Genomic DNA, 26,857 nt, shown 5'->3' with positions numbered 1-26,857 from the left:
TTAGTTTTAATCAATTTTAACTTGAACTAAGACGATTAAAAATTGAGGCATTTTCAAATTAGTTTCATTAGGAGGTTGTCAAGGTTTCTGCCAATTCTGGGAGTTCGTTCTTGGTGGTAATTAAGGCATAAATAATGAGATTTGAGGTCAGTGGAGATTATTTGCCAGTTACCATATCGGCTTTTTTCTGATTTCGATAACCAGCTGTCATTTACTGTAATTGATAAATAGCAGTTTTGGTAGCTGGCTTGCTGTCTTTGCAATTGTTATTTTCAATCGATTTAAGCTCTGGTTATCTGTGGACCCAATAAATTTTCGTCGATTCTCATCAAAATTCAACTAATCGTTACAGCGAAATAAATGAAGCCAGCTTTGCTTGCTCGTCACGCTTGATGATTTTAAACGTTTTTAACATTGGTCCTTGTGACCATTTCTCTGCTACGTTAATGCCTCTACTTCGTGTCTCATACAACACCTTGAAACAAACTTCCTATGGTCGAATATATAACCAAATAAGCTGCGTAGACTTTGCGTTTGTGTCTTTGTGGTCCGGTACCGCTGGTCTTCTCTTTAAATTCAAACTTTGCAGCTAGAGCGTCTCATTTTGGTAGGTACCACAAAAGCAAAATCGCGGAATAATACAATACACTGTTCAAACAAACCTCTGTATGAAGGTGCTTTAAATTATTATTAGGAGTCCATTTATTTTAAAAACTCAAGTGCGCAGGAAGATTACTTAAAATTTATCTCGGGTTTATCTGAACCAAAATACAGACCGCCCTTGAGGCAAACAGAATTTCTCTTTGAATGACAACTGCCTTGGCCTATCCAATTAAGTGATTTTAGACTGGATAATTTAATAAAAGAAACCAGCAGCATACAACAATAAGATTTTTATATACTAAAGTCTATTTCTAGTTTTCAGTATTGACTCGACGAGCCAAAAAATGACTTCATAACAACACTGCTTGGGACTTTTCCACTTTTCTGGTTCATTAATTTATCGTGAGCATGTTCCAATGATTCTGCTTTGTGCTATGGCATAGCCAAACGACTTCAAGACCCCCAAAACGTAAAAACGTTTGGTGGATATGGAACCAAGTCACTGCTTTGTAGCGTCTTGCTTGACACAGCCTCTTAAAGAAGCCAGAAGGCACCACAAACGCAGTCTACGCAGCTTAATTAGAGTATATACTCGAGTATTGGTAATAACTACTGAGGTGCGAGTCGGCTGTATTTCTTTGAATATTACCAAGTGGCAGGCAAGCCCAATCCCTCTAGCTTCAAGTCTCAACAGTTTTTAGCTTGTGTTCTGGCCGCTACAACCACCGGATTAAAATATTGTTCTGCACCTGAGCATTTGTCAAAACAAGAAAAACTGCCCCTATAAAATTTTGACATAGGCTAGACTAGTTAATAGGTTCACTTGTTAGATCTTTGTTTCATTAAATTATGCCACTATGTTGTAACAGAAATGGCGATTTTTGCGTTATCTTATATAAATAGATATGTTTTGTCAAGTCAAGAATGATCTGAAATTTAAAAGTAACAATTTAAAGTTAGGGTAACGTGTCAAGAGCAGCCTTTCCTGATATTTTAATCATAATGATACACCAATGAGTTATGGTTAGGTAATTAAGTTGTTGGGTTGTTATATCTCGCAAAGTAGATCTGACTCCTGACTCCAAAAGGCTGTTACTACAGTAATACGCAATCCTCGCTCATATATTAAATAAATAATAGCCTTCTGAGGTCAACACTTTAATAGCGTATCAGTAGAATCGTAGAATAAGTAGAATGAATGGCAAACGTACATGCAGTGATTAAATTCCACGAATTTACACCAAATGCGGAGAGTAGCTTAAGGGCGCCAGCCAGAAACAAACTAAGACATACTTTGTTGCCGCTACAGAGACCACTACGCTCCCAACTACTACATTTTACATTCTTCTTTTTATTCCAATACAGTTGTGCCAACTCAGACCGAAAACAAGTCTGGAGGCGGGCCGTAATCAAAAGAGCCGTTGCTGCTTTCCAATAGCACCCTGCTATTGCTTTCTGCTCAGTGATATACAGTCTGCCGTTAGTAACGTAAAACCAGGCTTCTGTTCGTTACGTAACCAACAACAGCTTATCTTTTCAACAAAGTGAGCGGTTGATGTCGATTTTCCGAAGTCACCGGAAATTTTAGCATGTATAAACATTGCATTTTATCATTGATCGTCTTTATCTTGTGTTAACATCATTCTTGCATGTTTCAAGCCCTTGGGTGTTGCTGCTTTTTATGTCATTGTCTGCGTACTGAACTGTGATGTTTCCATGTTATAATGGTTATAATGGTTTATTTTTCGTTCTCCCACTGACGATGACGATAAATAAACGATACGATGCGATGTGCTCAGTTAAAACTGCTATTAGCAAGTCAAAAGCTGTATTTCTTTTGGCGTATCACGTGACGGTCTTGTGTTTGCAAAATGTATTCTCATTTCTCATCCGTGATAATACGACGTCACAAGGATAATTAATTTGACAGAATTTTGTAAGGAATAATCTTGGCGTAAACTAATGCATTTTAAAAATTTAAATAGAAAAAGTTAGGCCTCATTATATTAAAAACCGTTTGGTAAAACTAAAAGATACGGAAAATATTTTTGCACTCATATCGAAACGAAAGTAGACATTTTCCAGTGCATGCCAAAGCAACGCTGACTGCATTCTCAGCGCTGACTCAGCGTTTTGTAATTACAACCTCAGTCAGTGCATCGGCTTGACCTCTTGTCCGTTTGTTATGTTAGGGAACTTGTCCTCTGCGTCTTTCAATAGTGTAGTTGTTTGTGTTATTTTGGCTTTAAATTCATTAAAATTAGGAAATATTTTAAGGGTTTGGTGGCCATGCTAACCTACCATCTTATAGCACAATTCCATCATTGCTATCTTGCATGTTTTAAGCCCTTGGGCTTCCCTACTTTTTCCTGCTCATTAATTGTTCGTGAGCATATGTTTTCTTGTGCTATAACTGCAACGGTTAGCGTCCTAACTTCCGTTCCACACATGCAGTTAATGGTGAAAAATAAACAATATGATACAGTACCAAAACTGTGGAAAAACAATAGTGTTGCAGAATCATACCAGCATATTATTTTATCACGGTACAATGACCAGCATTTTTTTCATCCCCCACAGACAATGACAAAAAATAAAGAACACAATACACTACTGCACCAGCAGCCCTAGCAACCATCCAGAGCAAAAATATGGCTTATCACTTGTGAGCCAATTTTCTAGCAACGAACTGTCTTATAACATTGTCGATTTTTCGGTCGTATAAACCTTATTGTGTCGAGTACAAAACTGCAGTGCTACCAAATGACGCCACAATTTCAAATTTGGGTTGTTAATGTGATTCAATGATAGCATTGACATTGACCTTATGTAGGCTGAAAGCTGTTATTCCTGCATATCGACAAAGATATAGACAATAACACAATTGTGAAATAAAAACGCATCACAGAAAACTGTGAACACAACATGCCAAAATCTTGACTAGATATTTGACAGATTTATTGCAATCACCACTGATCTCTTTTTTACATATTTTTTAACATAAGAGTCTTTGGGCAAACTCAGAATCTGAAGCATGCGTTTTGTTGGGTAAAAATTTACACATTGTATTCATGTTTTATAGTGGAAAGTGTGGCAGCTGCACGCATGAGATCCATCAACATGGACGCCGAATTTTTTTATCTTCAAGCCGATTTATGATAAACAAACAAAGAACAGATGGTTGTTTGAATGCCAATTTATGATAATTAAATAAAGAATTGAGGCTTTGGTGAATGCCATCACCTTCAAAATTTGCATCTTTGCACGGATAATTTCTCGTCAAAAACTGCCCTACTTTCCAGTCTGGTCCATGTTTACGTTGCAAAGGTGTTTGTTGTAACTGATGCGAGCAAAAGGTGTAAAGCATTAGTTGACTTCAAGACTTGGAATTTTGAACATTGTAGAGGTACAGACATTATAAACTGGATATGTAATTACAAGGCTTGACTGTATGCTTCATGGATTGGCATAGAAAAAAGAAAGGTCTAACGGTACTGCTGCATGACTTTGTCCTTGTATTTTTGTGCTTGTGCAGCTATGCTATTAATGTTATGCTTGGAAGCTACTGTATTGGAGAATAAAACCTCACTCATTGCGATATGAGTATAATTTTGGTTCTGCTGGTCAAATGCTGACTAAAGTGGTGACTATTTAATTTACGTAGTTTTTAAGACGGGTTTGCAAATTTTGTCAAAAGAAATATTTTTCATTATATCCGTGTTTTAAACCACCCTTCATTGCTTAGTCAATTTTACATAAAGAAAAAAAATATTGATCACATTGTAATTACACCCGTATTCTGAAAATATAAACCTAAAGATTGTTCAACCACATTGTAAGTTTTTTGTAAAATTTTTCTTATTTAATATGTTTATGCCAATGTGATTTTACTATCTCAACTGAAGCTGCCAAAACACAAGTTTAAAGATTGACATTTATTTTTATGTTTTGTACTGTACAATACTCCAAAATGATTAAAGCGTACTATTTAGAAAAATGTGTTGTAATCTCTCTAGTTTTGTGGAAGTATTTCATTATATATCATTGCTATGCTGGACTTAACTTTAGTTCAATGATTTTTAAAGTCAGTAGAGTAAATATGTCAAATGTATCTTGTTCTGAAAATGACACCAAAGAAGAGGAAAAAGAAGAAATCCTACATTATATGAAAGTCATCAATGCCTTTAAAGCTTATAGGTATGAAGTGCCTCGAAGCGATGGCATATTAACCACAGCATTTCTATCAAATCCTACTTTTACTGACATTCAAATGTTGTTTGTTTACTCTGATTAATTATTATAGTTCCTTTTGCCTAAGGTTAATGAAATTGACTATAGGCACTTTGTTTACTGGTTTACTCTTTTTAGCTGATGACATCAGTACTTTTTGTTTTATGTGATAGAGTTACAGCACTACGGGCACTAGATGAGTGTGAAAGAAACTACCATGCACTGCCACCAACACATAAAAAGATGATCCCTGGAAATATCAAAGCAATTGAAGAAAGCAAAGTTTGCATTGATTGCAATGCCCTTGTTATAAAGGAAATTACCAAATTTTGCAATGAAATGTTTATCAATAAATCCTACAAAGAGGTAAATTATTTTCTTTCTGGCTAAGTTATCATTAATCACTAACTTGCACATGGTATCACTGGGCTGATATGAATTTATGCAGCAACTGAGCATACGACATACAGCGACAACAGTTTGGCATCATCATGGCTTTTTCCTAGATCATTTTAATTATTTTTTTTTAAACTGAACATTCATAGTTTGGTAGACTTATTGAGCAAGGCATTCACTACAGGTTGCAACATAAATGCTGTTAAGACTGTTAAGCTCATACAGAACTGCTGACTCAGTTGTCGTTTTTCTCTCATCGGCCGCTGTTAAAGTACAGAGCCAATGTTTGTGTAAACATTTATCCCATTGTAAAAGCATCACTTATGATGCAAGTTGTTTGTGCACTTATGATCTGATACTGTTTATAAATCATATTCTCACTAGCTGTGTTTTTAAAAGCTTGCTGAACATGTACCATTTACATCGTCTGACTCTGACAAAGTGAAGTCCACCCTAAAGCAAATCGTGCGTGATTGGTCCATAGATGGTGAAGAGGAAAGAAGTTTATGCTATATGCCCATAATTGATGAAATAACTCAACGACTTCCAGTAAGCAATGCTCTTCAAGTTATTTTTAACATCTCTGCAGTTTATGAATCATTGAATTTATATCATATTTACATTTTGGTTCAACACTCTGAAATGTATTGTAGTCTCGAAATCTCATTCACTATTTGCTGATAATGAAATTTGCCAGAAAAAATATATAAATTTAATCCTATGTTTATTTCCAGGTAAGTGGGAATAAAGAAATTCATGTTTTAGTTCCTGGTTGTGGTCTTGGTAGACTTCCATGGGAACTCGCCAAGTTGGGATATTTTGCTCAAGGAAATGAATTCAGTTTTTTTATGTTATTTACATCAAACTTTATACTCAACAAGTAAGTGTAATTGCATATATCTAGTTTATACCGGTGACTTAAACTCATTCACTGGAAACGACAGGTCCATTCCACTATTAGCGTATAACGTTAGTGACTGTTTCAGGGAACTCAATTAAGCTTTCAGTACCGCTGGCCGCAACATCTAAGTGACCAGGTGGTAGGGAACACATAAACTAGGAATTTTAAAATGTAGTAATAAATATCTGTGTTAAAAATATTTAAAAACAATTGCTTGGCCTGTTTAAGTTAGATGTTTTAATCAATCACCTTTGACAATCCATTTTAAGAGACATATACAGTTACTGTATTTTAACAGGAATCTAAACAGCATTTATTCCAACCATAATATTACAAGCTAAGTTATGGTAGTAATTAGAAATTAAATTAATAAGAAAGTACCATACTTGTAGATTACCAAAATGCTATAACATTCAGGACGCCAGGCGAATCTGAAGCCGACTATCATCAGTTTACTTTATATCCATGGGTAGGTAAAAGGTGTAACAATATTTCTTGGAAAGATGCCCTGAGAGCAGTCAAATTCCCTGACGTTTTCCCTGGATCGTTACCATTTTCAAATCGTTTATCAATGGCTGCTGGTGACTTTATGGAAATTTATGACACAGAAGGTGCAAGCAAATAACATGGTGAGGTCTTGAGTATTCTATTTTATAGAATCCTTGAAAATTGTTTTTTTTTTTTGACAGCTTACTGGGACTGTGTAGCATGTTGTTTCTTTATTGATACTGCTCCAAATATTATCAGTTACCTTGAAAAAATCTATAGCATCTTAAAACCGGGTGGCCTGTTTGTTAACTTTGGTCCATTGCTTTATCACTTTTTTGGTATGTCCAACGAACGATCTATTGAATTATCATATCAAGAAATGGTTGATGTCATACAGCAAGTTGGATTTGTTATTATTGTGAGTATTAAATAAAAGCTATGAAAGAAAAATTAATAACAATCAATTGCAGTATTATTATAATGTTGTTTACTTGCAGAAACAAGACTGGAGCAAAGGTCTTTATACAAATGTTCCCAGGTCAATGCTAAACTATGAATACAACTGTGCATTGCTTGTGGCCCGAAAACCAAATCCGCGTGAAGGTTACGGAAATTCAAAATAGTCTGTTCTCATTTACCTATATGCAAACTCCAAAAAAAAAAAATCCTCGCTGTTGGACATGAAGACAACTGCTAGGAAAGGATTTTTTCTAAATTTCTTTACTTGCATCATTTACTTGCATCATTCGTTGGACACAATTGGATCTTCAATACAGTTCTTTTCTGGCATTTACTCTAGTATAGTCCTAAATGCATGCTATTTTAAAAACTATGACCATTTTATTTTTTTTATTGACAATTTCTCTTTTATCGTAACGCTGAAGGATTTCACTTTAATATTCTTCCAAATTTCAATTCCAGTCTAGGTCTGGTACAATTAGCTAAGTTTTGCTCTACTTCAAATGTTGTTCGACTTTTATCATATTGGATTCTTGTGCATGTCGCATATGCTTTTTCAATAAAATGATACAACTTTTATTGGAGAAATTCAAAAATGATGTTGAAACAGATAAATAGTAAACAAAGACTTAACAAATATTGGCAGAAAGGTGTTGCACATAAATTATGTTTCAGTAAACAGACACAAGTATCATTCCACACCACCTGGTGAAACATTAAACATTTTTGGATCAAATTCCTGCCCTTTGAATGGGGAGCCCTCTGCATCCCAGCCCTTTTTCAGCATGTCATGCACTTTCTAAATGAAATAAAATATGAAGTAGTTGGTACAGATATAAATAGTTTTGGGCTGAAAAGTATTTTACTTGAAAATGTATATGTTGTATTGAGTACTGACCAATTCGTGACTTTGAGGAAGTCCAAGTTTTTTCTGGTGATCATCAAACTTAAGTTTATTGATAACTGCAACTTCCTCCTCATCCATATCTGCCATGGAACGTTCCGGGCATATTTTCTGAATATCTATTTCATCCTCACCTAGCACTAGCATGCTCCACCAGATGTTCTTCTCTTTGGTAAGAGTTATCTAAAAGTTAAGTTACAGTAACTGGTTAAAAATATGCAATATATCAAGTGCAAAATCACAATAAAAGAAGTCCAAAATATATTTTATCATTTTGTCATTAAACAACTAAATTGCGTACATCGATGTGCTTTTGCGCTTCTAAAGACCACATACTCTCCAGCCTACTGACTTCATGCTGCAGATCACCATCGATAATTGTTTCAAATTCGTCTGTCTCCTCAGGTTTGACAAGAACCTTCAGATGATTTCGCTGAATGTCAACAAAAACCTGCACATTCAAAGTAGGTGGAAGTTAATGACGCAACAGTTTACATTACATTACTAGTAGCATGTTATTTGTTAATCTAAATAACGGGTTGGCAACCTTTAGCATTGAAAGAGCCATTTGGTCTTGTTTCCGCCTACTCTGAGCCACAACACCTAACTGACTACTTAAAACAAATTAATTAAATTCGAATTAATGCTTTGCAGTTTCACGTAAAAACTTCAGTAGTTACCCTCACGAAATTCTCATTATAACGATGACAATCCGTATAGTCACCCAACAAGCGACCTCGAACAAAAACAAACTTAGGATCAAGCAGTCATGCGTATTATGCCCGCGAAAATCACTGTGTAGTATTTATATAAGATTTTCCACGTCTGAATAAAACATTCTGAATAATAATCAGATAACGCTCGCATTAAGTTATTAGTTTATTACATTGTGACAGTAATATACACCATTATTTATTCACATTAAGTTTTCCTAAATGAGCTCGTTGGCTCTGAGTCGCGGGAGCCAGAGCACAAAGATGAAAGAGCCGGATGCAGCTGCAGAGCCGCGGGTTGCCAACTTATGATCTAAGTGAACAAATAGGTGTACGCAGAATTGTAAAACACCGTTAAATGATAGTAAGCAAAAACAGTACCTGTTTTGCCTTTTTTACTGACTTGCCAATTGGAATTTTAACATCAACATCATCGTAGTTTTGAGACCAACTGTATTTATCTCTTATTGCTCCATTGTAGCTGTCAGGGTTGCTTTGGAAAGTGGTTTGGCTAAAGAAATAAGTATGAATTGAGTCAAACTGTTTAATATGACCTAATGCATTCAAAATAATTATTGACCTATCTTTGCCACCAAGCTGGGCTCATACAGTATCAATAAAAGGTATACTTAACCAAAAAACTTCATACTCATTCTTTGTTGACGTTGGATTTTCTCTATTTTGTTCTGGTGTTCTTCCACTTATTTCTTTCACTGCGGTTTTGTCACTTTTTGTAGAGGCCTTTTCTGAAGAATTTCTTAATTCTGAAGAAGTTTTAGTAGGCTCTTTACTGGATGGTTTAGCTTTCAATGTTTTTTCTTGAACAGCACAACTTTCTTCAATGTGTTTATGACCTTATACAATGTAAAACAAATGTAAAACAAAATCACAATTATTATATATTTTCTAACATTTTAAGCATTTAAAAAATTGAAGTACATCAATCAAATAACTAACATTAAAACTTGTATCATATTTATATTCAAAACCTTGCTTTAGTTAGCAAGTTGGATTTAGCACTTGAATTTTCAACTTAAAATGACATACTAAACTTTATGATTCTTCAGCCACACTTCCAATAATAAATACAAACTGAGTAGCATGATAAAAACTCAGAAGCTTAAAAATATAGACATGACATTACAAAGTGATGAAAGCACCTGGTTCTGTAGCTTTGGATGCTTGGACTGCTTCATTTTTGGCCTCGGCATCAAGAACAAGATTATGATATTTCTTAAAATACTAAAAATAATAAAAACAGAATCAAAACACTTGTTACGGCTATATTTTATTTTACGGTATTTACAAACTGCATTTAAGACTTTAAGAAGTAAATCAAACACTTCTATTGCATGTTAAAGAAACAAAAACATCGGACGAATTTAATAAAAATAACTTTTCAACCTACCGATAACACCATTTTTTCAGCAACACCTGGGTAAAATCCAAAACGTTGTTTTGGGCTAGTCATGGTTCGATAGAAGTCAGTTCTTCTGAACAAAAATCCAAAAATAACATCCAGAAAAGGTTCCAATCCAGCTTCGTTTTGTAAAATCCCGAGTAAGGTATTATCATAGGCAGCAATCATCTGTTTATTCGCTTTGGTTGACATTTTAGTAGACCTAATCCCAATAATTACGCACAGTAAAATCTGCCTTCGTTTTTAGCAGTAGCCTAACACAGCGTTGACAAAAATAACGTGAAACAGGATTTCTTAACCAATTGTAAATTAGGGGATGCCCCTAATTCCAAAAACCCACATTTATACATGCAATTGGTCTAACGACTTCCATAGGATAAAAGACACGAACCAGGTTTTTGGAAAAACTTGAATCGAGTTGTGTTTTACTGCTTAAAGGACTCGACTTGAATCGTGCTAACGTGGAAATTTCGTTTGACTTTGAAGTAGAAAACAAATTATTTCAAATCGTTATAGAATCGTTTTTATATTAGTGAAATAATTTATTCAAAAATCACTATGCAATGCATTCTATTGAACGTGCAAAAGCGTAAGAAATGGACAAAATTATATTTTATGCTTATATTTACGTTACGAGTATTCAGACAGCCGTTTATTATCTACCCAAACCAAAAAAGGTATACGTAATTAGTGACTTAATTGTTTGTGACTTAGCATGCGTTAAGACTTGTACTTCACTTAATTTGGGAAATTAATCAAACTGACTCGATTTGAGTTTGACTTTGGCTCTTAGTGACTTGACTTGACTTGTGTTACGAGTCACGACCATTAAGACTGGTTTCCATCACTGCTTTAAGCGCAGTAATGCGATCGTGTTTCACTTTCTAATTTCATCTATTCGTTTAATTTTTAATCTTGTTAACGAGTGGAACAAAAAATTATTCTAAATGCAGAGTGCTATAAATAAATTTCCTCTAACTCAGTCATTAACTAACTTCTTCACTTGACGCCTCACTAAAATAGTCAACCTTCATTCATAAACAATAAAGACGTTTCATAACAAATTTAAATGATGGTAGTCTACCCTATACGCGTCGTCGTCGAAATTGCTCCGATAGATACAATTTGCTACTAAATTTAAACGTTTTTAGCCGTATTCGCAAATACATTATTTTCGGTCTAAACGGGTGCATTATCACATAGGCTACACTGTTCGTTGGCGAAAATGATACTTTCAAACGTTACAAAAAAACATAAGAAACGGCGTACCTACATCATGTGATGAAAGAGAATTGCCCCAGGGAAGTCTTTTACAACGAAATTATAAGACAAACTGGTATGGACAACTAGCTACGTGTTTCCATAATGTCCGTCTTGTATTGTTTAATTTTTAGGCCAAGAGAAAGAACGAATGAAAAAAACAATTGAGAAGGTTTGTTTTTTAAACGGTCCAACCGCGAATTAGCCGAGTGCATTTTGAAATTATGATGGGCCAACTAAGCCTGTTGGGTGTCTAGATAAGGGAATTTGTTTATCATATCAAAATTACGTGGCAAATCCGTGTACAAAAATTAAGATTATGCTGTAGTGCTAACGTCGTAATCTTTGGAAAAATAGGGTCAAAACCTTTTAGTTTAGCTTTCAAACTTACTCAAAAGCATTAATAAGTTAATAGCTTTAGGTTCACAGCCTAAGTGAAACGAGCAGCTTGTGGTTAACAATTTTAGATTAGTCTGTATAGCCTAGGCTACAGGCTATAATGAGAAAAACTACATGCATTTGAAGAGGAAAAATATATCTGCTATAGATTTGGTTACAGTACAAAGCTTTAAAACACTACAACTTATTTTGCTTGTTAATTTTAGACTTACCTTTAGGCTTACATTAACATTATTCTATCGTCATTAGTTGTCGTTATGATTTTTGTGGAAATCACAGCAGAAAATCATTAAAATCATGACCTCGAAATATTGGACGATCTGTAGCAAATACCGGACAATAGTGACGATAATTTTTGCCACTGCGATTATTTCGTTTTCCTTCGGCCAAGAAGATAACAATAACAACGATGATTCCGCAGTTTATAAAGTTCTCCAATCCTGGAATTCAGCTTTTCAGGTTATTTGTTATTATTACTCAACGTTATAGGCTTCTCAAGCGATGCAAACGAGCTTATAAAATGCTATTGCTTAGCCCTCTTAGGTAAGTGTGCAAGTCTAACTTCCCAAAAAGTGAAGAAATTACTTAAACATGATAGTTCAGGAGGAAGTTGTTACAAACTAAGCATATTTGAGTTAGAATCAAGCTATTTCATTTGCAAATTTGGATTCGAGTGAAAAACGCGTCATTTGTTGTATGTAGCTGTGTTAATAACGTAGTCGAGATCGGCTGTTATCTATCTCGTTACTGTGCAGTAACGTATAACTAATGAATACTAAATATTTAAGTGTTGATAGGGACAGCAATAACGTTACAAATTATATATATTCAAGCATGTAGGCTATATAGGACTAGCCTTGTTTAACCCATAGCTTATAATTGTCACTTGAGTAAAATTATTTCTATTTTTTTAGTGGAATACGTTTGTAAGCATTGAAAGTTGGCTAAAATAGGCTACTTGAAATGGAATCATGCGTAAACATTTGTTTTAGAGTGTGCAATACTGCTTAGTTTTATCGAATTAATTAAAGAAAAGAGTCACTGACTCGAGTATTATTTATTACTCTTCGATGTGTGTTACTTTCATACCACAATCAACAGTTGCATCTTTTGTCAAACTTTTAATATATTTGGATATATCTTATTTATATTTTGATACCTTCAATATCTTTATCGAGCTTTCATCTTGTAGGGTGAAGTCAATGCAAAAATAACCCACGATACAACATATGGTTGGAAGTTCAAGTTTCGCTATAACCAACCATTATCCAGATTCGAGGTGAAGTTACAGCTTTTAGATATATAGACTATATGTAAAAGGTAAATTATTGAAACGAAAAGGCTGTAAGTTAGACAATAATATACCTAAGTATGCTGTCTTGATTTTTAGTGTTGGGTAGGAGAGGTTAGAAGTTCCACTGTTGGGGGGTCGTGGTACGAATACACGGTGGTAAATCACGTTTACAACAAATTTAAAAAAGCAGGAACAACTTTCAAGGTATCATTACTTATTTATTGATATCAGCACTTTGTATTTTTTGAATAATGGAGACACGTTGACGACATGGAAAGTAGTAACGAACTTATACTTACTTAGTAAAAATAGCAAACATGCACCTTTCCCTTTTCCAACCCATTTTACATGGGGTTATCTAGCTTCAGTTCATCGGACATTACCCGGAAGATGTTGTGGATCCTCAGCCTCCGCCTGTAACCGTCTTCTTTCAAGGAAAAATAATCTTCGTCAGCGAAAAATTAAGAGTGACTTCTTCGCCAAAACCATCCATGATTTCTACTACTGACTTTTTATTTGTTTTAAACAGGTGTAAAGCTATAAAATGTCAAACTGTTATGGATTCTATAACTCTATTTGCCTTACATCGGCTACATATACTAATTTCCATTTTTTTGCCTTTATTTTTTGGTTAACGCCATGTATCTTGAAATCTGTAGTTTGACGGATCCAAACCGTTTCATTTCAACAAGATCTGCTGTGGCGACTACTACGGTGAGCGGTGGTAGAGATGGAAGTACCGAGAATGAAAATGAACAGGACCCACAATTGATTCAAGAAGAAATTAATCGAAGAATCAATGAAGAAAACGATCTTCGCAACAATCCCGAGCGAAACCGAACCGTTGATGAGTCAAACGAAATCGAAGGGAGTGCGTTTGAACCAAACAATAGTACCACAGCCACCCGGGCTCCAACATCTTTAACGATCAAATCCACCATATCTACCAGCAAACGACCTCTTTCAACAGCACCATCGACCCCAATCACCACTAGACGACCAAAGCCTGTGCCTATCAACGTCACAAGTAAGTTCGACTATGCTGCTGTTCTGAAGAAATCCATCATGTTTTTCGAAGCTCAACGTTCTGGGAAACTTCCGGAAAACAATCGGCTATCCTGGACCAGAGATTCAGCGTTGCAAGATAAAGGACCTAACGGCGAAGATTTAAGAGGTTGGACATTTCTGCTGTCGTATCTTCCCATAACTTAGTATTAATAGTATACAATCACTACTTTACTTTACTAGCTATATATACAGCAGTTTACAATATCTTTTCCCACCGATGGCGAGACCATCTTCAAAATGGGTGGACCCGCTGCTGTATTTAAGATTATGGCAACAAAGTCAAAATTTTAAAAGTTTTATCTAACCGCCTCGTGCAGAGCGCAAAATTTGCGCTTTTACGCTTCAGGAACCGCTTAAAATGCCTTAAAATGAAGTTTGTTTTCAATTTCTTATATTTGTAGCCTATAGAATCTCTAGCTATCTATAGCAGGGGTGGCCAAACTGCGGCTCTTTAATGAATTAGCATTGTTGAATTAGACATGCATTTTCCCGGTCTAGACGAGTTGTTTGATCAGATTATGAAACAATGCGTTCTATCACACGTAGTAACCATGGACTCATTGTTAGTAATAATCAAATTACACTCCAAAAAGTATATTATTGTACAGAAGTGTGCTAACTTGTACACTGCAGCAGTTAAGTAAACTGTCAGATTGAAGCTGTACGTCAGGACTGACCTAGTTTTAAGTCTTGGTTACGGTTATACTAATAATTGCAAAAAGAGTTGGTGAAGCCCAGGTGGAGACTCATAGTATCACCACGCAGCACTAATGTTAATCAATAGCTACACTTCGTTGTGAGTGAATAAACTCGTGTTTTTTATTGTGTTTGTGTTGTGGCTCTTTTAAAACTGGAATTTGTTATATGCGGCTCGAGCATGAAGCAGGTCTGGCCACCCCTGATCTATAGTATAGTCATACCAAGTTTTTGATAAACTGTACAGGATTGTGTATGACCCATATCCGTACTCACATCGTAATGAGTTTTGTAACTTTCTTCTTCTCAACATTTGCCAACGCAACTCGATTAAACGGTGAAAACTCCATATATCAAGAACGGCAATGCTCGATTTGCTTTATTGAAAATATGGGTCGTCGAAACGTTTCTCTCAATGCTTGATAACCAGAACAAGAACGACAGGCAACTTACTGTGCTTGTGGGTGGGCCTGATATAGACTGTGTTCTGGTATGAAGAGTTTAACATTGTAGTGCACATCTTAATTCACACGTTTATTTTTAACAGTGCCCCCAATTAAAAAAATTGGAGGGGCTTATTGGTCCACCCGCCCCTCTCTGTTTCGCCATCATATGTCTTTTCGTCTGTAAGCTTGTACATGGCGTGTTAAAATTTACATGCTGTTTAGTTTTCGCTTTATAAATTTGTGATGTCGCCTACGTTTGTAGATGTTATAAATGTGTTCATTACTTTCATATTCAACATCGATCTTAGTCGAGTTTCTGAATGACGTCAATGTTAATAGCAAGTTTTAATAGCCAATAAGATTATTTTTAGGAGGCTATTATGACGCCGGAGATTACGTTAAATTCGGTTTTCCGATGGCGTCTAGCTTAACACTTCTCTCTTGGGGTGTTCTTGAATATTGGGACGCCTATGAAGCGGTAGAAGAGCTAGATAACGTTATTGCAACAGTAAAGTGGGGAACTGATTACTTACTGAAAGCTCACGTGGAGCCATATGTGTTGTACGGTCAGGTAAGTCAATTAACCAAAGTCTTGATTCTTGTACCATTAAGAAATAATGTTGTTTTATCAATAAGTTTTAGTAAAGGACTGGTTACAAATCCAAATGATTAAGTGTTTCTCAGCTTATATACAAAGCTAAAGAATTAAAATACTGTACTGTAAATGTCTTAACAAAATTGAAGTAACTTTTCATTCTTTTGCTGCATAAGTTGGTCGTCCTACAGAATTCATATAAAACGTAATAGCTACTTATATTGAAGGATTTCTATTGGCGTAGTATCTTAATTGGATATAATTTATTGGCAGGTGGGAGACGCAGAGATCGACCATAAAACATGGGGAAGACCAGAAGACCTAAAAGGTGGTCGACCTGCATTTAAAATTACCAGGAGAAATCCTGGTTCTGACCTTGCGGGAGAGACTTCGGCTGCCTTGTCGGCTGCATCCTTAGTGTTCCGTAGAAAAAGAAATGGTAGGGGTGATAGGCTATATAGATAGACATACAGCACTCTAAATCCTGTTTATTCCTTGAACTGCCGGCATAAGCATACAAAAATAAAACGAAAAAAATTAAAAGTGGAGTGGGCGAGGGCGAGGGCGTTTGGTTTACCCATTGAAACGTTGGTTGCATTCTATTTCGAATAAAAACTCGATTTCCGGAAAATATTCGGATCTCAAATTGTTTCAATTTAGTTGGTGCGTTGAAAAGGTATGGGCTATACCTCTGCGTTCAATCATATTGGAACTCGCTTACCCTATATCTTGATTTACTGATTTACATTGTATCTGCCCCAACATGCTGTTTAGTTCTTCTCTTCCACCAGGAAATGGCCCGTACATTCGACAACTTATCGAGCATGCAAGTCAGCTGTACACTTTCGCTCGAAACTTCCGCCAATTGTATCACATATCGATTCCAGCTGCGAAAAAGTATTACAAGTCAACTAACGATAAAGACGAGATAGCTTGGGCAGCCGCATGGTTGTACAGAGCGACAGGAGATAAAAAGTTCCTGGACCAGGTAAATTTATTTTTAATTTAGTTTAAAGGATCGAGTTGCTTGCCCTATTCATCAAATATATTCAGTACAAATACTATGTCTGGAAACTCTATAATGAAAACTTTAATTGCTCCGTGGTGTGAAACTATAATGCCATTTTATACGTTTTTTTAATAACTCTGCTTCTTAGGCTGAAGGAATGCAGCAAAATTGGGGCTTGTTTAACTTGCCTACAAATCTGAGATTTTCCTGGGATGATAAACGAGCAGGACTACAAATGCTGTTAAGTCAGGTAGGCCTATTAATATACGCTATATAAACGCCCTGCGATCTGGTGTATTATAGTTTACTTTACGTCAATCTTATCTATATAATTTCGTCGAGTCCTGCAATACTATTGTTATTAAAAACCGTGCTGTGTTTATTCTGGCTATGGTCAAATATGTGACTTGCTGACTATCTCTCATTCGACTTCTATCGTCAGGAAAAAAATGTTGCGCTTAATTGCCAACAATCCGAATTCACCAGTGCAACGTGTGTCCTTCTCGGATAAATTAATGCAAAATATCATTCCGTGACCATATTTGTATTGCAATGTTACTTGTTCTAGATCTCCGATCGACGAAAGGTTTTGCATACAGTTCCGATCGAAAAATATTGCAACGATCTCAGGTCGTGGAGAAACTACACCACAAAAGGTCTACTTTACTTGCATGGTTGGAGCCCATTGCGTTACGCAGGTAGGAAATAGCCCAGTGGTTTCCATCCAAGCAACCTCTTAAAGTCTATAGCCTAGTTCTTTGCCGCTATAAGATATTTTATGACATGGAAGCTCGTTGTGACAAAAAATCTGATGGTACTCCTCGGCTTTGCAGAAAAAACTTTGGAAATAAAAAAACAACTCGCTTTGAAAAAATTCCCCATTGTGAAGAGTTTTTAAAAACAAAAGCATTTTTAATTCAAAAAAATATTTAAAAAAGTTATCAAAAACTATATTAAATTTTTTTTGAAAGTAAATTGAAAAAAATTACACAAAAAACATTTTATTACAAAAAAAATTTCAAATAATTTTTTTGCGAAATATTTTTAAAATTAAAAAATTAATTCAAAATATTCGAAAAAAGATTTTTTAAAAAATCAAAAACCAAAAAATTTCTAAAAATCAATAAAATAAATTAAAAACGATGACTTAAAAAGCGAAATTATTACAATTTTTCAAAAAAGTTGAAAAATTAACAAAAAACTTTTATGTCACGTTTCGGCCACTTTTTGCCAGTCATGCCACATACAAAGACACTATAGAAAAGGGGTCGTAAATTGTGTAGACTCCGAAAAAGCTTGCTAAAAAAGGTTAGGAAACTCTGAGATATATCTTAGCATTTCTAAGCCTATATCTAAGAAAAACTATGTGCCATTAACTGTTTTCCTGCAGTGTCATATAGGATAACTTGTCTTATACCGCGCAGGTAATTCTGCATTTATTTGCCTAATGGCGGCTGATATTGGGATTGATACTGAAATCAATAGATCCTGGAGCAAGAATCAAATCCATTATATGCTTGGTGATGGAGGAAGGAGTTATGTGATTGGTTTCGGAATAAATTATCCAAAACGACCACACCACAGAGCGAGCTCTTGTCCTACTCGGCCTCAGAGGTAAATTTTTTATTCTTCCTTCTAAAAAAGTTCAAAACATATATTTTAAATCGATTTTTACTGTTTTTCTCACCCTATCTTTTATCAAAAGGATCTCATATACAGATTTACATAAATTTAAAGTGTACCATCAATCAATTTGCTATATCTCGATACCATTAAAATAATAATGAGCAAATAAGCTAATTCTTTTATCAACTCCGTACAAAACAGAGAAAATGTGATTTTTTTACTCAGATGCGATTGGCAACATTTCAGCACCAAAGCAAATAATCCTGTTATCTTGGAAGGAGCTTTAGTAGGCGGACCTGATATAAGTGATCGGTACAAAGACAGCAGAAAAGATTTTAAACAAAGCGAAGTTGCGTTGGACCACAACGCCGGGTTCCAGGTTCGATTTTTGTTGCCATTCTTTAAGGACGTCTTTAATATTGTCATGCCCATCAGATATACTTTTTATTGTTATCAAATAGGGTTCAGTAGCCGCTCTCCAGTATCGAGCTATGTTCCCAACTGCCCCTATCATAAGATCTGACGAACCTTGGGCTACCGACACTGCAGATGATGACGGCCCAGGCAACATGGCATCTAAATTATATCAACTATCCATATGTCAATGTGGTCTGGTAGCAACTGCTGTAATGATATTTAATTATTTACACAAATGTTACTTGCTTTACTGATAAAGCCGTCTGATGTATTTTAATATTTCGTCATTAGAGTTTTAAGATTTGTTAAAACTATATAAGCGCGCTTCTACCTTGAAAATTATTTTCATTTTTGGTTTTACTTTATGTTTTTTATTTGCGTAAATGTGAAATAATTGTACGAATAATTATATGCTCACCACGTGAAAACGTTGTAGAATGCATACAAAGGCTGTAGTATCTGTATTGCAAACTTCATTGTGCTTCCTTTCTATTGTTGCATTGACTTTGAAATACAAGGAACTCCTGAAGCCTGCACAGTAACAAACAATAAATTGTACAAAGTGACTACATATATAGCCTATGTTTCATCGGATAGGTTTATGGGTCACACCGTTGTTGAAGATAGGCGGTTAGGTTAACAGGGGTTCCCTAAGACTGGGGTGCAGCGTGACTCTACACCAGGGGGTTAATGGGACACTTATGCAATGCAAGCTATGATTATATCAGAAAACGATATAACTAATCCCTGCAAAAATATGAAGGCTGGTTAAACGGCGCTACAAAATTGGTGCATTTACAGCGGTTGAAATTTGTTAAACCATAATTTTCTAGCTCTTTGTTCATCACTTGTTTACAAACATCCAAACACATATATTTAAAAATGGAAGAAAAAATTAATACCAAAAAGCCCAAGAAACAAACCATTAATGTTTGTTTTTTAGGTTTCGTTATAAATAAAGTTTCGTTTTTAGGTCAAAAAATAATCGCCCTAGTTATCAGGTATTGATAATGACTGTACTTTGTAACATTGACAGATGATACGTTTGCATAATTAATCTTTTTCTTAAGTTTTGCTTCTGGTATTTCTTTTGCGTATATGAGCCGTAACTACCAACCGTTTGTCCCCATGACTTTTTTAAATTACCGACGTCTGCCTTGTGTTGAAGTTTTCGAAGTAGGTCAAGTGTAAATGCTTCATACACCGTTATGTACACTTTAATATTTGATTGGCGTATAGTTAATTTTTTAACCAACACCTTGTGCATGGCTAAAATATCACCAGTTCAGACTTGCAAACATTGACTGCATGCCGATAACAGCGGACTTTGACCGGGGCTTGCAAGTGATCAACATGCACTTGGAGCATTGCTGGATGCACTTTGTTCTTCCTTGTGGTTTATCTGCAGCTGCTACAAAACATAGAAGTCGAAAAAGCACTTTTGTATGGCGTCAGTTAAGAATGAAGATATATTTTCCATTGTAAATAGCATAAATTCCTGTAGAGGAGTTTCTGGCATGAAGTTAAATTCAGTAAATGTTAAACGTTTCAAGTTGAGAGAAAACCCTTGAAATTGCATTTAAACCTCGTAAAATTCTATGGAGAATACAAAGCCAGTATAATACCTAGCGCCAACGCAAGGCACAGTAATCAACAAGTTTCTCTTGAAGGGGAGTGTGTTTCACGCTAATTCTCATGCGATAGGGCTTACCGCAAAATTGGCATCGAATAATAGCATGCTATACTGCTGCGCAATGGGAAACGCTGTTAGTCAAGTGCAACCTGAACACAAAGCACTTGGCAATTTTATCCGTAAATGTGATGTTTGTTTTAGAATGTTTTTTGCGGATTTCCGGTAGGAGCTTTTAACTATAGGTGTAGGTGTTTAATTGTTGGTTTAAAGCATTTAGCCTACAGCAAACATTGAACCTTCCTGGCGTCTTCATCTTGCAGCTAGGTTTTGCTTATAGTGCAAATGTAGGTCGAAATGAATAAAAAAAGAAATCGAAGACACGAAAATCATAAAAAAAGAAGATGTTGGAGTTATGATAGAAAACTTAATACAACACGAAAAGTAGTAACCTGTGAAAACGAAAAGGTTGGTTTCAATTACTTTTCAGTAAACAATAATTCGTAGGATGTGGTCTTTTTAACATGCTGCAAAAATTGTCGCTGTTTCAAAAGTGTTTTTCCGGTGCAGGCATGCCAGGCTAGTTGGCTATCAATTGGAAATGATGTCCACGAGATAACTAAACAAGGTATAAACTATTTGTCGATTTTGAAAAACTTCTATCTTCAATTTAAAGGCTTTTAAATAAACTACTGAAGTTAGGTGTACTTGAAACGCTAAAAAATTGCAGTATTCCAAATTTTTTTGCGTATGGACGTATATTGTAGTCTTATCAATAATGACTCGGCTTTATTAAAAAGAAATGTAGTATTTAGTATGTATGCATATATACTAATGTAACTTATATAACCCTATATCTACACGTGTAGTTGGGCTTGTTAACTTTTAAGAAAAAAAACAAGATAGTTTATCTCGTTTTGCTGACATCACCATTTTTCAGGATGCTTTAACAGCTCTGATGCGTATGACTGTACCAAGAAACGTTGCACCTCCATGCGCAAGGAACCTTCAAAGAAAGGAAAACAAAAGGATGATAACATCTATAAAAATCTCTGCTGCTGTTTGAGAAACTCTTGCAACGATAAACTTGATCCATACATTTCAAAGAACCCAGTTGTCGTTAGCACAACAACAACGCAGATATACCCTTCTGTTGAAGAAACATCGCAGCCACATGAACGTAAAACTGCAACTGTCTTTGAATCTATTACATTACATAACATTTTTAGACCTGTATGTTGCAAGATTAAGAAAGAGTTTGATTAAGATTAAGAAAGAGCAAAAAGTTTGATCTCAATACCATTTTGTGTGTCATTAGGATTGTGTGTAGGCTACTTAATCTATTAAAAAAAAGTAACGAGGTATTTTTATTAACAACTTTTTTACCTTTCCAGTTATTTTCTCTCAACAAATAATAATAATAACGTCGGTCATCATTTTTGTTTGTTCTATCCTGATAGCAAGTGGAATTTTTGTTTACAAACGAGGTGGGTTTTTATAGTTATGACGCGTGGTAATTTTTACGTTTGGCAATACACATATCAACAATCAAGTTTTTTTCATGATTAATGCATGCATTTTGCACTTATAACGTGTATGCTTGAAATTTTTCGTCAGAAGTTTATCAACTAAATAACGCACACAAAGGGAAGCGTATGTATATGCATCAGTTTTAAGCCTTTTTTTAAATTGCGTTTTTCATTAGGAAAAATTTCCAACACAAAGTAAAAGTATATAGTTCAGAATAGAACATCGACTTGTGTTGTACTGTATACAACAGTCCACAATAATAGAGAATAAATTGAGGTAGCTGATATTTTTTATTTATTGGAAAATTTTGTGTGTTCAGTTCTCTTTGATGGAGATGGTTTATGATGCAATCTTTATCACTATACCTCTAACCACAGAAAATTGTCCGGTAAATTATATGCATTTGTTTTCGTTTTTCAGGAAAATCTTATTCTGATATAGGACAATACCTAGCAAAACTTCTTTTTTCTTCCAAAGACAGGTAATATTTTATGCAGGCGTATATGAGAAATGGTATGTTTTAACATGTAAAAGTTGTAGATATATACAGAAACGATTAACAATAAAATAGAAGCTTATCAGCATTGTCCTAAAAATCGTAAAAATGTTTAGTGTTTTTCCGCACAGAAACGAGCACGATTTACTACATGAAAAACTGAACAGTGAGACAAGCAGGCCTAAACAACTTTCTACTTGTACGAGGTAATTATAGCTTAAAACGCAACATGTATAAGTTATCTATTATATATACTTGGTTGTTGATTGGGCGTTTTTGTTTAACACACGATTTATGCTTTGCTGTATCTACATTTCAAGTGTGTTATAATAAATATTCCTTTTTGTTTTTCGCTTACATGCCTTTACTGTATGTATAATGCAGATTGTGGGCGAAGTGCTGATCGATGGCTACATGGTATAGCCGATTAGAAATAATAGCAAAATATTAAAGTTGTTTAATGTTGACAAGTAAAACAATTAAGGTTTGGATAATATGCAACTTCAGAGCTAAAATCACAAAAAATAACTGACTTAGGCTACAATTAATATAGCCTAATCGACAGGTAATTATGTAAAATAAACAAACGAGGTTTCCCTTGGTTGAAAATGCAAAATATTTTACAGAACACAAACTTTCTAGGATGACCACAAACTACAAGGATATTCTCCACATAGTTAAAGTTTTTTAAACATTCTTTTTATATTTTTTTTAGTGAAGATCACAGCACGACGTCTTTGTGTAAACCAGAAAAAGAATGTAAGGCAATCTTCGACGCTGTGGTTGATTTCAACAATGTTGTTGGCTCTGGTCATTTTGGGTAAAACGTTCTTTATGCGATTTCTTTGTTCATAATTGCTGACGCTGCATTACGTGACAGATTTGATTTAATGTATTTATTATTTTAGCACGGTGTATTACGTCACATGCCCCAGTATATCCGGAGACGTTTGTTTCAAAGGTACAGATCATTAATTTTTATATTTCAACATCATTGTAAATAACATTGCACTCTACCAAGACTTGGTTTTCTTGCTCGCTGCCAAAGAGCTCCCTCTAAGATTGATAGACGTGCACTGGTTATGTTAACAATTGTATTTTACGAGCCAAACAATAAATATTGCAGGGAGTGTTTCAGTCTTATGTAGCGGTAAACAGCATTTTTCAATCGAACCCCTAAACAGGTCCGCATAATACGGTAAAAGAACTTAATTATTTTGTTTTTTCAGCTGCGCGAGATATCAGCAGCGAAAAATATTTCAAAAATGAAATGTGGACTCTTCGCAACCTCTCTCTACATGACCACCCTAATATTATTAAGTATTACGGGCCCTTTTCGATCGAAACAAGAATGGGTTTTCTTATGGAATATTGCAAACAGGTGATAAAAGATGTTCCAGTGCCGAGTTGTAAAAGAATTTAGCTCGAAACTTTGTTTTTACTTTCGTGTTAATACCAAATCCGAATAATGATTTTCATTGCCAGCGCCCACGATTTTAAATGTTCACATTTTCCAGGGGTCACTCCACCATTATCTAAACTGCAATCATTTAGATCTGAAGTTATGTTTATCTTTTTTGTCGGATCTGATATCAGGAATTGAGCATCTCCATGCAACAAGTAAGTTGTGGGCGCTCTGTTAATATCGGTTGCTGGTTCATATTATTGTAGTTGATAATTAATCAATAAAAATAACTTTATAGGTAAACACAAACTAGCAATTGCTCATCGCGACATCAGCAGCAGCAACGTGCTTATTCGCGATGATTGCGTTCTTGTTATCGCCGATTACAGCGTAGCCAGGTTACTGCTTGAAGATGTCGAATGTCACGGCGCAGATCAGGTTCTGACACAAAAAAACTTTCCTAGTCTGTCGATCATTAATATTTACTTGGCCTTGTTACGCGTAAGTGCGTGTTAACGATACGCGCCGGTTACCTATCAATAAGTAATTAGTTATACAGTACCTTGCTATTACAAAAGCAATGCACCAAATATAGCCCAAGCTATTCTGATATCCTTATGCATTTTTACTCAGGAAATTAAGGGTGCAGGCACTCCGTTTTATAAGGCACCGGAAATCCTGGATCTCTCCATCGACTTGCATCACAGCAGTGTAGCGTTAAAACAAGCTGATGTTTATTCCATGGCTTTGGTTATGTGGGAAATCATCAGCCGCTGTAAAGATTTCTATGGTGTGTGACTTTAATTAGATATTTGAAGTGTGGTTTAAACATTTGCTCCAAGGCTACTGTGTTTGCTAAAGCCGTGGCCCATTTCGTGCGCAAAATGTCTAAAGTATCAATTCCAACAATTGTAGCGTCTAGCTCCATTTCTGCTCCATTCCGAGCAGAAATAATGCAAGTGTTAACGTTTCTACTAACCCCGTTGTTTTGCGACTCGTCGAGGGGACACACTTTGCAAACATTTCAGAATTGTTGACAGCAGAGTTATGTCTAGTTTACTTTGATTGTACTAAGTTGTGTTGTGTTTACCTTGTTTTCATGTATAGACAATTCCACGGTCCCTCCGCATTTATTCCCGTATGAAAATGACGTCAAGGGTGTAACTGATCTCATCAATCACGTGGTAGTTCGAAAGCAACGCCCCAATGTTTCTTGCTTCAACAGGAGGGCAGGTATTTAAACCAAATGAGCCGTCGAAAATAAATATATTTTTTGTCGCTTATGCCAGCATTTACCACGATAACTATATGTGATTTGACATGAGTTAACTATTATGACGATTCTTACTTTGTAAAGCAATATATATAAATTTTTACTGGTGCCCAAACGATAAAACAAAGCTTAAAACAGCATTTGCACAAATTTTAGAAAATATTGTCAAAACGATACAAGACTGTTGGGACAGCGATGAAGAATCGAGACTTTCGGCCGCTTGCGTAAAGGATCGGCTTAACACTTGCTGCAAGCATTTTCAGTCTTCACACAACTTATAAGCTCATGGGAAAATGAAAATGACAAGATACAATGATAGTTTCATAAATTTGGCGTGCGAACAAAATTGCTTGTAAATTCTGAACCGTCGGCGGTTTCTATGCATTGCTAAAAAAGATTATTACAGACAACTTTTGGACTTCTATTCTTTTCGTAGCTTTTAGCCTAAGTCTGTATTGACTTTTGTCCTATTTTACATCGATTGACGTTGGCATATAAAGCTGAAATGTTTGCATTTATTGGCAATCAGTGTTGTAATGACTCGAGTCAATGCTTGAAATGATTTGACTTGACTCGAGTCTTGGAAAGTAACTTGATGCAAGTCATTAAATCTTAGTTGTTAATTTATTGATCAACTGAATTACAGACATTTGATTTCGTTGCACCATCGGTTAAAGGTATAACCCATGGGATCACTTGATTTGACTTGCATTATATTTTAACTTGACTTGATCCAATTAGTAATTTGAATCGACTTGACTTGAGTCTTAAAAAAATGACTTGGTTACAGAACTGAAAATCTAAGAAGAAGTAGGCCTGTGATTGTAAAATTATATGCCAGCTGTTAGCCAACATATATGCCATCTTTGGTTAACTCTATGTAAACGTGTTGTTGATTTACTTGGTATTTACTCTTTATGCCAATACATAACTAAAAAAGGGTAATAACATCGTTTTGTTAAGTCAAGACGATGACGTAGTCCTGACCCATCTGTGTCGAAAGATCTTTTCATAAAATGTTTCTTAACCTAACAAAAGAAACTAAGTGAGACGACCTGATCCTACACTTCAAACAATTAGATTATTGTAATATGCCCAATAGCCTATATTTGCTTGCTTTATTTAAATAATCTTGGCGACAAAGTTCCCAATTTCTGGTATACAATACGATTTTGAATTGTCGTAGGCTATATAGGTTACTACAACCACAACAACTTCATTACGTCCGATTAGGCCTACTCGCTTATCATGTGTTTTCAATGATCACTCAAGTCATACCAGTTTAGTGTCATATCGCAAATCCAAACACATTGTTTTCGTTTTTTCTTCATGTACCTTACAGTTTGCTAATCTCACACGTTTTCAAATCGTCCTAACATAAAATTGTAATGGCACGCCACATAAAATACAGTGCGATGTCACAACGAAATTTACGTAACGTATTTGTATTACTGAGCGTGGACGCAAGACTTGAACGAATGAAAAGACGCTCAAAACCCTAATGAAAAGTTTAAGTATTAAATGCCTTAACAAAACAAAGACACATTTAACCTACAAAAAATTTGATCAACGCCTTAGTGCTTTATCACTATCAGGTA

The 26,857-nt window shown here is 35.3% G+C and overlaps 4 protein-coding genes across 5 annotated transcripts; 3 read left to right on the top strand and 1 right to left on the bottom strand.

Annotated features, from left to right (window-relative positions):
- The first annotated feature begins 1,987 nt into the window (after positions 1-1,987).
- On the top strand, positions 1,988-7,657 carry LOC143465053 (carnosine N-methyltransferase-like). The gene is made up of 7 exons (XM_076963185.1): positions 1,988-4,800; positions 5,007-5,199; positions 5,629-5,778; positions 5,964-6,109; positions 6,548-6,741; positions 6,820-7,037; positions 7,117-7,657. Exons 1-7 carry the CDS (start codon positions 4,547-4,549, stop codon positions 7,240-7,242), a joined length of 1,281 nt encoding a protein of 426 aa, XP_076819300.1. The 5' UTR covers positions 1,988-4,546; the 3' UTR covers positions 7,243-7,657.
- LOC143465054 (nudC domain-containing protein 3-like) lies at positions 7,631-10,399 on the bottom strand. Its single transcript, XM_076963186.1, has 7 exons — positions 10,104-10,399; positions 9,856-9,937; positions 9,345-9,549; positions 9,077-9,206; positions 8,284-8,433; positions 7,977-8,165; positions 7,631-7,877 (listed from the first exon to the last, which is right to left on the bottom strand). Exons 1-7 carry the CDS (start codon positions 10,305-10,307, stop codon positions 7,770-7,772), a joined length of 1,068 nt encoding a protein of 355 aa, XP_076819301.1. The 5' UTR covers positions 10,308-10,399; the 3' UTR covers positions 7,631-7,769.
- A 1,569-nt stretch (positions 10,400-11,968) lies between these two features.
- LOC143465353 (uncharacterized) lies at positions 11,969-19,459 on the top strand. Its single transcript, XM_076963588.1, has 13 exons — positions 11,969-12,233; positions 12,967-13,053; positions 13,165-13,272; positions 13,431-13,597; positions 13,728-14,242; positions 15,650-15,849; positions 16,147-16,312; positions 16,665-16,861; positions 17,031-17,132; positions 17,451-17,580; positions 18,307-18,496; positions 18,734-18,887; positions 18,970-19,459. Exons 1-13 carry the CDS (start codon positions 12,072-12,074, stop codon positions 19,177-19,179), a joined length of 2,388 nt encoding a protein of 795 aa, XP_076819703.1. The 5' UTR covers positions 11,969-12,071; the 3' UTR covers positions 19,180-19,459.
- A 1,423-nt stretch (positions 19,460-20,882) lies between these two features.
- On the top strand, positions 20,883-26,245 carry LOC143465352 (activin receptor type-2A-like). 2 transcript variants are annotated; one of them, XM_076963587.1, is made up of 14 exons: positions 20,883-21,023; positions 21,126-21,183; positions 21,496-21,735; positions 21,950-22,042; positions 22,506-22,566; positions 22,713-22,787; positions 23,297-23,401; positions 23,490-23,542; positions 23,811-23,962; positions 24,099-24,201; positions 24,285-24,424; positions 24,620-24,776; positions 25,094-25,219; positions 25,416-26,245. In XM_076963587.1, exons 1-14 carry the CDS (start codon positions 20,913-20,915, stop codon positions 25,538-25,540), a joined length of 1,599 nt encoding a protein of 532 aa, XP_076819702.1. In that variant the 5' UTR covers positions 20,883-20,912; the 3' UTR covers positions 25,541-26,245. The 2 variants fall into 2 exon arrangements, with proteins under 2 accessions (XP_076819702.1, XP_076819701.1); XM_076963586.1 differs by having other exon boundaries at positions 22,698-22,787.
- Positions 26,246-26,857: the final 612 nt, after the last annotated feature.

This window comes from Clavelina lepadiformis, chromosome 7, assembly GCF_947623445.1.
Source record: "Clavelina lepadiformis chromosome 7, kaClaLepa1.1, whole genome shotgun sequence".
In the NCBI taxonomy this organism is placed as follows: domain Eukaryota; kingdom Metazoa; phylum Chordata; class Ascidiacea; order Aplousobranchia; family Clavelinidae; genus Clavelina; species Clavelina lepadiformis.
The sequence above is the reverse complement of the archived record's forward strand: the minus strand, read 5'-3'. Positions and strand labels throughout refer to the sequence as shown.

What these genes read in the sequence shown, in the direction of transcription:
- LOC143465053 (XM_076963185.1), top strand. Translation starts at nt 4,547, where the DNA reads ATGTTTTGTACTGTACAATACTCCAAAATGATTAAAGCGTACTATTTA. An exon ending in AATGCCTTTAAAGCTTATAG is followed by an intron (nt 4,801 to 5,006) that starts GTATGAAGTGCC and finishes TTTATGTGATAG; the next exon opens with AGTTACAGCACTACGGGCAC. An exon ending in TCAAACTTTATACTCAACAA is followed by an intron (nt 6,110 to 6,547) that starts GTAAGTGTAATT and finishes TATAACATTCAG; the next exon opens with GACGCCAGGCGAATCTGAAG.
- LOC143465054 (XM_076963186.1), bottom strand. Translation starts at nt 10,307, where the DNA reads ATGTCAACCAAAGCGAATAAACAGATGATTGCTGCCTATGATAATACC. An exon ending in ATCCAAAGCTACAGAACCAG is followed by an intron (nt 9,550 to 9,855) that starts GTGCTTTCATCA and finishes ACATTGTATAAG; the next exon opens with GTCATAAACACATTGAAGAA. An exon ending in CAGTAAAAAAGGCAAAACAG is followed by an intron (nt 8,434 to 9,076) that starts GTACTGTTTTTG and finishes TTGAATGTGCAG; the next exon opens with GTTTTTGTTGACATTCAGCG.
- LOC143465353 (XM_076963588.1), top strand. Translation starts at nt 12,072, where the DNA reads ATGACCTCGAAATATTGGACGATCTGTAGCAAATACCGGACAATAGTG. An exon ending in CATATGTGTTGTACGGTCAG is followed by an intron (nt 15,850 to 16,146) that starts GTAAGTCAATTA and finishes ATTTATTGGCAG; the next exon opens with GTGGGAGACGCAGAGATCGA. An exon ending in GTTCCGTAGAAAAAGAAATG is followed by an intron (nt 16,313 to 16,664) that starts GTAGGGGTGATA and finishes CTCTTCCACCAG; the next exon opens with GAAATGGCCCGTACATTCGA.
- LOC143465352 (XM_076963586.1), top strand. Translation starts at nt 20,913, where the DNA reads ATGAATAAAAAAAGAAATCGAAGACACGAAAATCATAAAAAAAGAAGA. An exon ending in TTATGGAATATTGCAAACAG is followed by an intron (nt 23,963 to 24,098) that starts GTGATAAAAGAT and finishes CACATTTTCCAG; the next exon opens with GGGTCACTCCACCATTATCT. An exon ending in TGAGCATCTCCATGCAACAA is followed by an intron (nt 24,202 to 24,284) that starts GTAAGTTGTGGG and finishes ATAACTTTATAG; the next exon opens with GTAAACACAAACTAGCAATT.